The sequence below is a fragment of the Chelon labrosus genome (assembly GCF_963514085.1).
Source record: "Chelon labrosus genome assembly, chromosome: 2".
In the NCBI taxonomy this organism is placed as follows: Eukaryota; Metazoa; Chordata; class Actinopteri; order Mugiliformes; family Mugilidae; genus Chelon; species Chelon labrosus.
The window spans coordinates 6,048,032-6,058,662 of record NC_140338.1 but is presented as its reverse complement, the minus strand read 5'-3'; the positions used below and the strand labels follow the sequence as shown (position 1 = coordinate 6,058,662).

The following is a 10,631-nucleotide window of genomic DNA, read 5'->3' as shown; positions in this document are numbered from 1 at the left end:
TTCATTGTGCATCATCAGACCTCATTATGTGACTCTATTGATACCTGCTGACTTTCCCAACCTCAGCTGCACACTTTTAGCCCACACTTTTCACTATACATTAGCAAACGTTAGCACGCTAACATCGTAAATGGTGCTAGAAGTTACAAATTGAAGAAGTAGATGTTTATTTCCTGGAGACATATTCTGCACTAATGCACAAATCAGTGTTTTCCAAATAGAGGACTACTTTAGACCCCAGTTTCACTTGCAGTCCCCAGTTAACCTCTCGAGACGAAGGAGGACTTAAATGGAATGCCGGTCACAAACAAACTTTATTTGGATGACAGGAACAGCGGCCGCAACAACTTATGGTGCTGTAGCCCTGAGCCTATTTAGACACTGTTTTTAGTTACCTGGCTTCACCTGCAGAGTTGTAATGTCAACCTCTTGCACACATCGTTTTCAACACTTTCTTTTTCCCACAATTCACTGGTTACACATAAACATATGTTGCATCTAAGGCTGTCTCAGGCTGTGCCTGTAACATGGGTCACACACACTCGTGCAAGGAGAAAAAAAAAATAATGGTTCATTTTGATGGAAACGATGAAGAAAATGATTCATCATTTTACATGTGAAACCAGTAGAAATGCACTTTAAAGAAGCTTAAATAAATTCTTGAATTTTAGATTTTAATCTTAATTAAGTATAGTTTAACTGTTTTGAATTAGGGATGTGGGCCCTTTAAGAGGGTGATCTTTGTCGTAGTTCCTGGAGACGTTTGGTCCCACCTCTGTCTTCTATCGCGTCCTCAGTCGCACTGTAAAAGCAGCTGTGAGTCCAGCAGAGACATTATTGGACAGACATCATCTGAACAGTAAAAATGAGTGGTAGAGGAAAAGGCGGCAAAGGACTCGGTAAAGGAGGCGCTAAGCGTCACCGTAAAGTTCTCCGTGATAACATCCAGGGAATCACTAAGCCCGCTATCCGCCGTCTGGCTCGCCGTGGTGGAGTCAAGCGTATCTCCGGTCTGATCTACGAGGAGACTCGCGGTGTGTTGAAGGTTTTCCTGGAGAACGTTATCCGTGATGCCGTCACCTACACCGAGCACGCCAAGAGGAAGACCGTGACTGCCATGGATGTGGTCTATGCTCTCAAGAGGCAGGGACGTACTCTGTACGGTTTCGGAGGCTAAACTACCAACTTCCTCATCAAAGACCCAAAACAAAGGTCCTTTTAAGGGCCACACATCTCTACATAAAGACGTACATTCCCTATGTGTACAGTTTACATACGAAATAAACAATATTTACTAACTCAGTGCATTAGTTAATGATGCGGTCTAATCACTATTATTATACATAACAAAACAAATAAAATGCAACTAGAGATTTAGAAGTCCTTGTGTTACTTCTGATCACGAAAAAAATCCCACATGAAATACCTCGGCATATGACTACAATCCACTAAATGTAAAACATTTTTGTAATATTGTATTGCAGTTGGATATGGAGCCTTATTTTGTATTCTTATTTGAATATGGATACAACTACAGGCCAGAGCTGTATTCCTTAAAGATATTAGGAATATATAAAGTTTTTCTAGTAAAGGATTACCATCCTTTGTTTCAAATTAAATGAAACATGAATTTATCATTACATTTAGTGTTGCATAGTGTTACTATGTGAATACTGACCCAACAAGCCCCCGAGCTCCGTCACACCTGTAAACAAAAATGTTTAGCTGTTTGGGAGCTTTATGATTGAACAATGATTTTAAGAGCAATATATGTAAATGTAGGTAATGATTGCTTTCAAATTAGTCCTTCATGAAATGAGAAAGGACTGTAAATGCTATTGATAATGAAGGTAATATTTATCTAAGGAAAAAAAGTGTGAAATCATTCAATAAAACTGTAAAAACATGTTAGTGATTTTTACTGTTGCTAAAAACTTACACTCATTGTGCACGATAAAAACAAAAAAGGACAAATGTTATATTCAATTGGGTAAAACATTTAGTTTACAGACAGAAATAAACTTATGTTAAGGTTTCTTGTGAACATAAATTAGCTAATTTCTAATTGGAAACTGATACAAGTCAATTTTGCATTAATGACTAAATAAAAGGGACACTAGAGGATAACTCTTATTTTAATGAATACATCAATTATATTTTTCACTGTGGTTAAGCTTAATATTTTAAATCTCAGGTCAACAACGACGATTAAGTTGCGCATGCTCAGGCTCTCTGTGACGATAACCAATCGTTTGTGAGCAACCGCACAAGTGTATTTGCATGGAGTGGATTCAAATAAGTCGCTCTGCGGCTAAGAGTTTATCCGATCGAGGAGCTCCTGTTTAGAATCATGCCTGATCCAGTCAAAGCACCCAAGAAGGGCTCCAAGAAAGCCGTCTCCAAGACCGTGTCTAAGACCGGCAAGAAGAGGAGAAAGTCCAGGAAGGAGAGCTATGCCATCTACGTGTACAAGGTCCTGAAGCAGGTCCACCCAGACACCGGTATCTCCTCCAAGGCTATGGGCATCATGAACTCGTTCGTGAGCGACATCTTCGAGCGTATCGCCGGTGAGTCTTCTCGTCTCGCTCACTACAACAAACGCTCCACCATCACCTCCAGGGAGATCCAGACCGCCGTTCGCCTTCTGCTGCCCGGTGAGCTGGCCAAGCACGCCGTGTCTGAGGGAACCAAGGCTGTCACCAAGTACACCAGCTCCAAGTAAACTGCTGTTTACAAGGAAAACAAAAAGGCCCTTTTCAGGGCCACACACAGTTACAATAAAGAGCCGAACTCCTCCAGTATTTTAATCTATAGGCGTTTTATACATGGCATTATACTAATATTTCTATAAATACAAGATTATGCTTTGAGATTATAGATATTCCATGGGGGGGAAACAAAAAGTTTAATTTTCTGCAAGTGTAAAATTTCCTTTTCCAACTCACTAATATAGTGGTGAAATGAAGCCGAGAGAAAGGATTCATCTCTGCACACGAAACCACCTACTGACCAGGTGAATGATCACAAGCAGCTGTGGCTCTTAACCACATATTGTGTGACGCATTGACTATACAAAATTTTTTTTTTTTTTTCTCCTCAATCTTCCAAGTTTATCTCAACTCTTCAAACTAAACTCCAAACTACATAAACGCTATACAAACTATCCAAACTCAGAACTGACCGCAACCCATCAAAAACCCACCGTTTGAATGGAGCCCGAGGGGTTTATACTGCTGTCAAACCTCGCCGCAAAATCTCAAACACAAAGCAGTCACGTGGTACAGCCGGGCGGCGAGGCTTTGGACATCGGCTCCTCCCCTAAATGAAGCAAGCCTCCATACGTAACATCACTATTAATATTTGATCCATAAATATGTTTTACATACATATGAGAACTATGTATGTTGCTCCTGTGTGGAGCACCCTTCCAAAACAAGGAGATTATACTTATATATTTTATAGTCTAAATGTCATTGTATGCAAAATGTGTCCTGGGAAGGAATGTATGGGGAGATATTTTAGCTTATTCCACAATACAATACATAAAGGCTGCAATGATGATGATATTTGATATTGATCAAATCTAGCATGGTCTTGTGTAAAGTGAAAATGACAAGTTTTGTATATTATTTGCACAAGCAAACAGTAAAATATGCAAATAAACTTTGTGATATGAAACGAGATAAAATTTCAACAGTTGAAATAAAGTGAACCTGATGCTCTCTTCTCTATATATATATACACACATATACACACACTTTTGCATTATGTCATAATTGAAATTAGAAATGCTATCCATAATATTGCTTATCATTTTTATACCAAAAAAAAATGACCTGGTTGCCTTTTAAACCGCTTTTGTAAATATCTTCTGATTTTGTATGTATTAATTCTGTGATATGTGATAATGGTGATAAAGGAATGATCTCTTAGAGGATTGTGTGGTGGCTCTTAAAAGAGCCTTTGAGGAGTTGTGATCTTTCAGGAGCTCACTTCTTCTTGGCTGCTGTCTTCTTGACTTTAGGCTTGGCTGCCTTCTTAGCGGGAGCTTTCTTGACTGCGGGGGCCTTCTTGACCACCTTCTTGGGGCTCTTGGCAGCCTTCTTGGGACTCTTCGTGGCCTTCTTGGGGCTCTTTGCTGCTTTCTTAACTGCTGCGGGCTTCTTGACTTTCTTGGGAGACTTCTTAGCAGCTGCTGGCTTCTTGGCTGCTGCTGTCTTGGGCTTTTTAGCCACTGTGGGCTTCTTGGCTTTAGGAGCAGTTTTCTTCACAGGTTTCTTTGCCTTGCTTTCAACCTTCTTGTTCATCTTGAAGGATCCAGAGGCTCCGATCCCCTTGGTCTGGACCAGAGTCCCCTTGGCCACCAGGCTCTTGATGGCGGTCTTTACGCGGGCCTTGTTCTTGTCCACGTCGTATCCACCGGCAGCCAGAGCCTTCTTGAGGGCAGCTGCAGACACGCCATTCCGCTCCTTGGAAGCGGCCACAGATTTAACGATCAACTCGCTAACAGTGGGACCGACCTTCTTCGGTTTGGAAACCTTCTTCTTGGCTGCTTTAGCCGGAGCGGGAGCCGGAGCTGGAGCTACTTCTGCCATTTTCCTTGTGCTGTTTGTCGCTAGTCAACGAGAGTCACACTGATGGGAAACTCTGAGCAGGAGGCGGTACTTAAACACACCATGAGAACCGTAGAGACTCAACCCAGCCCCGGCTCTCCTGTGTGCAGACTTAATGTCTCTGCTTGTGTTTTCTCTGGAAAGATTCAAGAGAAATAAAATAGTGTTGGTGCAAAGATGCGACCTGAAACTGAAGGAGCACATAGCGGACATGTGTCTCTTCGTGTTTAGCTCAGATTGAGCTCTGATGTTGGCGATATTTTGTTCGTGGAGCCTCCAAACCTCACCGACTCACAGCGGTGCTCGGCGCTGCTCGTCAACTTCTCCGACTCTTTTCGCTCTTAAAATTATTTCACAGTCCTCAGATATCCGTACAAATGCGTTTTCCAGCTGCGACACACGTTTCTTCAGAGATTCTGAGAAAAAATAACCGTGTGTTAGCCATCAGTTAAGAATAAAGTGAAGATGTTGTGTCGGCAGCAAACACACTGACGACGATGGAGGCTGACGGAGCAGCCAGATTCGATCAGAGCTGCTCTCTGTCAACGTTTGTTCTAATTAAGACTTTTAATCTTGTTTGTAGTTGTAATGTGTTTCTATCCACATTCTGCTCTGCTTCCAGTAAAAAATAATTAAAATTTATCATGAATCCACAGAATCAGAACCATCCTTTTTACACAGAAATAATGTCTTTTACAAAGTATTTCTACTTTTACAAAGTAGAAACTTTCTGTGCAACATACCCCACAAGAGTATCCACAAGTAAAGATGAATCTGCAGCACAAGTTTAATTTTATTGACAGCACTGAACTGAAACAGGGGTCCTTTCCTTGTTTCTGTTTGTGCCATTATCCAGCTCAAAGAGGACAAGCTACCACCAGCATCACAGTGACCAAGAGAGAAGAATCTGTGCAATAAACTCATTTAATGAATTAAAAAAAGAAAAATCTGATCTGAAAATCCCTTTTATTAACTTTGTTGTAAATGTACAGACCAGACATGTGGCTGGAGAAGTGCAAATAAAACCCACTGACAAATAATATATATATGTATATATATATGTGTGTGTGTGTGTGTGTGTGTGTGTGTGTGTGTGTATATATATAATGATGAACAACACCAAACAGTAATAAAAAGAAATAATGATAAATTCATAACTGTAATTGTCACAAAGTGATTAGTGTGAGACGTAAACCATAAATCTGTCATGTATAGACTATTTAAAAAAAACTTTTGAGACGTTTGTTCTGGTTGGTGATGGGTATCATCAACTCACACATTTGGAAAACCAGAGTTGAACAGTCAATGTTCAACGGTTAACTTGTATTCAAATACATTTTATCAGATCTCTTTTTTTTTCAAGGGTATGTTTATTACCATATATTATTTTGACACATTAATGCAACCTCAAAAATATACAACATGCTACCCATGTGTTGACTTACTGAATTATCCAGCTTTCTTCATACATAATACTAGTTGTTTGCTACTTTTTATTTAAGTACCACACAAATTGTGAGTATCACAGTAACATAATTAATGGCATACTCAGCAAGTGTTACTCTATTTTGGTAGCATTTAGCTGTTTGACATGAAAATGAAAGGAGTAAAACATAAGGAATTCTTGTCTTTATATTAAAGATATTTGTTGCCCCTTGTTCAGAAATCTTAAGATAAGTTTGTTTCTTTGTCAGTAAACTAAATGTTACAGTAACAGTCACCAAATTACTGTATTAAGCAACAATTTTATTTGCAAAGACATGTTTTATTGAATGATTTCCTTAGATAAATATTACCTTTATTGTCATTAGTATTTTCACTCCTTTCCCATTTCTTAAAGGACTAACTGTGTAATTTGAAAGCGAGTCATTACCTATATTAATATATATTGAGTAGTGTGAGGGAGCTCCGAGGCTTTTTGAGTGAGTGTTCAGATAGTAACACTATCTCTGACATGTTTAATGATAAATTCACATTTCATTCAGTTTGAAGCAAATGGTGATGATCATTTACCAAAAAACTTAAATATTTAAGGAATGCAGCTCTTAGTAGCTGTAGTTATATATTCAAATAAGAAACGGGTCTTTCTGTTCCAGTATATTTAACGTCATTATTACGGTTAGCATCAGCACATACAACTACAGCTACAGCAGTAGCTACAGTATTTATATTTATAAAAAAAAAAAAAAAAAAGGCAAACGGTTCATTTTGGAGTCTATGAACAGTTCAAAATTGAACTAGTTCACATATGTGAACTAGTTCATACATTCTTTACATCTCTGGAAACTGAACTTTGAACAAGTTCTTGTTCAGTGTGAACTTGCACAACACTGCATTTGTAGATAATGTTCTTAAAATTCGGCATAAAGATAAACTATAAGGAATATACGTCTTTATGTAGAGATGTGTGGCCCTTAAAAGGACCTTTGCTTTGTTGGATGAAAAAGTTGGTAGTTTAACCTCCGAAGCCGTACAGAGTACGTCCCTGCCTCTTGAGGGCATAGACCACATCCATGGCAGTCACAGTCTTCCTCTTGGCGTGCTCGGTGTAGGTGACGGCATCACGGATAACGTTCTCCAGGAAAACCTTCAACACACCGCGGGTCTCCTCGTAGATCAGACCGGAGATGCGCTTGACTCCACCACGGCGAGCCAGACGGCGGATAGCGGGCTTAGTGATTCCCTGGATGTTATCACGGAGAACTTTACGGTGACGCTTGGCGCCTCCTTTACCGAGTCCTTTGCCACCCTTTCCTCTTCCACTCATTTTTACTGTTCAGATGATTTCTGTCCAATAACGTCTCTGCTGGACTCACAGCTGCTTTTACAGTGCAACTGAGGACGCGATAGAAGACAGGAGACTACTTCAGGAACTACAACAACGATGGCGCTCTTAAAGGGACCACGTCCCTAATTCAGAACGGTTAAACTATACCTAAATATGTGTTGAAAACACGGTACATTAAACCATTTAAGAGAGTGTTTAATGAACACATAATAAAGTATAATGAAGGCAAACGTAAAAAAAAAAAGATGGCCGATGATTCTGCCACCAGAATTAGAATCAGAATCAGAAAAGACTTTATTGCCAAGCATGAAGTACATACAAGGAATTTGCTTTGGTGTTGTTGCACTCTTTACGCATAAAATAAAATAAAATAAAATAAAATATAGAAACTTGGCTCTCAAATATACAAAAATACAAAAAAATATATACATATATTTTGTATATACACAGCAAAACAAAAAACTGTTCGCCATGCGAGTGGTCCTACACTCGATGGATCGCAACCGCCTGCCAGAGGAGGAGAGTCTGTTGAATAGTCTGTGTCTAGGGCAAATGCAGAGGAAATGACACACTGCAGTCTGCTCTTGTCCTTAGCAGAGGCTGGTTGCACAAAGTCACCAGGTGGTCAATCTCTAGTCTGTAGGCGCTCTCATCTCCACCTGAGATGAGCCCGATGAGGGTGGTGTCATCCGCGAACTTCAGGAGCTTGACAGACTCGTGACTGGAGGTGCAGGTGTTTGTATACAGGGAGAAGAGCAGAGGTGAAAGGACACAGCCTTGAGGGGAACCCGTACTGATGACATCAGTACGGGAGTCTGAGATGTGTTTTCCCAGCCTCACGTGATGCATCCTGTCAGACAGGAAGTCTGTGATCCACCTGCAGATGGAGTCAGGCACGGTCAGTTGGGAGAGTTTGTCCTGTAGTAGAGACGGAACGACCGTGTTGAAGGCCGAGCTGAAATCCACAAACAGTACCCTGGCATATGATCTGGGGGAGTCCAGGTGCTGGAGGGACAGGTTGACGGCGTCATCCACAGATCTGTTTGATCTGTAGGCGAACTGCAGGGGGTCCAGGAATGGGTCTGTTAAGTCCTTAAGGTGTGAAAGCACAAGGCGCTCAAAATACTTCACCACAACCGATGTCAGGGCAACCGGGCGGTAGTCATGGAGTCCAGTAGTCCTTGGCTTTTTGGGGACTGGGATGACGGTGGAGGCCTTGAAGCAAGCTGGCACGTGACATGACTTCAGTGAGATGTTGAAGATATCCATGAACACTGAAGACAGTTGATCAGCACAGTGCTTCAAGATGGATGGAGACACAGAGTCTGGTCCAGCAGCCTTGCGGGGGTTCTGCCTCGCAAACAGCCTCTTCACGTCCTTCTCCAGGATGGTGAGAGGTGAGATGGAGGAGGGAGGCTCTGAATCCACCGGCTGTGAGGGAGCCTTGGCCATTGTTGTTGTCGGGGAGGAGGGGAGCACTAGTGTGAGGGCCTGTGAGGTTTCACAGATACCAGTGCTGGTGGGAGAGGTGTCATCGTGGGGGGTGGTGGTCGTCATGCTGTCCCATTGTCTTTCAAAGCGGCAGAAGCAGGCTATTCATTCAGGTTGTTGGCCAGGCGTGAGTCGTTCACAGAGTGGGGGGGTTTGGGCTTGTAGTTCGTGATGTTCTTGAAGCCCCTCCAGACAGAGCTCGAGTCGTTGGCTGCAACTGGCTCTGCAGCTTTTCTGAGTACTGTCGTTTAACTTCCCTCACTGCTTTGCTAAACTTGTACTTTGACTATTTGAATTTCTCTCTGTCTCCGTGCCTGAGTTTGGCTGTGAACCAGGGTTTGTCATTGTTATAACTCAACCTGGTGCGTGTTTGAATACAGCAGTATGATGTCGACATTGCGTCACTTCCTCGTTAGTATAGTGGACAGTATCTCCGCCTGTCACGCGGAAGACCGGGGTTCGATTCCCCGACGGGGAGGAATGTTTCCTTTTCCCGATTTTCCTCAACGTTATTACCATTGACAGGAGTAAATAACTGACCATCTTGAGAAAATACAATATTCTGCTGTTTCAGAAGCACAAGGGAGACCCACATATTATTAACAAGGTGGTCCAGTTACAGAAACAGCGTTTTATGCTGGGGTTGATATATATATTTTTTTAATTATTACATGGAATAGGTTTATATTGTGTGAAAAGGTTGAATACTCCATGACACAGAGAATTCATCTGTTACAATGTGGTATACAAATGAGGATTTTACTGATAAAACATGTTCAGTAGTTGACATACAGTTCTTAAAGTGGCTTTTGTAATGTTTGTCACAGGAACTTGTTTTTACGTTGAACCCAACTATATCTGCTGAAAAAAAATTTAATTTCTGTAAACACTACGACCATTTTATATTCTGTATTGTCACATATCCATAATATTGTAGCCTATATGTGGATATATTACTTAACATGTAGTTTTATACACCATTTACCCTTATATTATACTTTTAAATATTTGATATCATTTAACTCTTACAATCGAGCTTATTTGATACAGCTTTACACTGAAACAGTAATAAAAGCTCTTAGAGAAGTAGTGGGTGGCTCTTAAAAGAGCCGTTGGTTTGTTGTAAACGCTGCAGTAGTGATTTACTTCTTGGCGGGCTTCTCGGTCTTCTTGGGCAGAAGAACGGCCTGGATGTTGGGCAGCACGCCGCCCTGAGCGATGGTGACTCCGCCGAGCAGTTTGTTGAGCTCCTCGTCGTTACGGACAGCCAGCTGCAGGTGACGGGGGATGATACGAGTCTTCTTGTTGTCACGGGCAGCGTTTCCAGCCAGCTCCAGGATCTCAGCGGTCAGGTACTCAAGCACAGCCGCCAGGTAGACGGGGGCACCGGCACCCACACGCTGCGCATAGTTGCCTTTACGCAGCAGCCTGTGAACACGGCCGACTGGGAACTGGAGTCCTGCACGAGAGGAGCGAGTCTTTGCCTTAGCTCTGGCCTTTCCTCCGGTTTTTCCGCGACCACTCATTTTTACTGATGTGTTTTCTGAAGTCGAAACTCAAAGAAAATATGTCTCCAGCAGCAGAAACCCTCCCTTATATATTCACCGACAGCGGTGACGGTTTCTTACAGACCAACCAGAAAAGCTTCCTGCAGCTCAGCAGCAGAGGGCGGCCCTCTCTCAGTTTTAGCGGACTTTTTGAACCGACTTTTGGCCAATCAACAGCGCACATTGTGGCGG

General features: G+C 41.8%; 4 protein-coding genes across 4 annotated transcripts; 1 reads left to right on the top strand and 3 right to left on the bottom strand.

Moving 5' to 3' along the window:
• Window positions 1-865: 865 nt before the first annotated feature.
• LOC311504178 (histone H4) lies at window positions 866-1,756 on the top strand (the record flags this gene model as incomplete). The annotated part of the gene is made up of 1 exon (XM_084567177.1): window positions 866-1,756. The coding sequence occupies one exon, from the start codon at window positions 866-868 to the stop codon at window positions 1,175-1,177; it is 312 nt and encodes a 103-aa protein (XP_084423303.1). The 3' UTR covers window positions 1,178-1,756.
• Window positions 1,757-2,146: 390 nt separating this feature from the next.
• Window positions 2,147-4,595, bottom strand: LOC311504074 (uncharacterized protein; the record flags this gene model as incomplete). The annotated part of the gene is made up of 2 exons (XM_084567028.1): window positions 2,147-2,678; window positions 3,994-4,595. 2 exons carry the CDS (start codon window positions 4,593-4,595, stop codon window positions 2,312-2,314), a joined length of 969 nt encoding a protein of 322 aa, XP_084423154.1. The 3' UTR covers window positions 2,147-2,311.
• Window positions 4,596-6,867: 2,272 nt separating this feature from the next.
• On the bottom strand, window positions 6,868-7,460 carry LOC311504193 (histone H4). Its single transcript, XM_084567202.1, has one exon. It carries the CDS (start codon window positions 7,378-7,380, stop codon window positions 7,069-7,071), a length of 312 nt encoding a protein of 103 aa, XP_084423328.1. The 5' UTR covers window positions 7,381-7,460; the 3' UTR covers window positions 6,868-7,068.
• A 2,476-nt stretch (window positions 7,461-9,936) lies between these two features.
• Window positions 9,937-10,418, bottom strand: LOC311504146 (histone H2A-like; the record flags this gene model as incomplete). The annotated part of the gene is made up of 1 exon (XM_084567143.1): window positions 9,937-10,418. One exon carries the CDS (start codon window positions 10,416-10,418, stop codon window positions 10,035-10,037), a length of 384 nt encoding a protein of 127 aa, XP_084423269.1. The 3' UTR covers window positions 9,937-10,034.
• Between the last annotated feature and the right edge of the window lie 213 nt (window positions 10,419-10,631).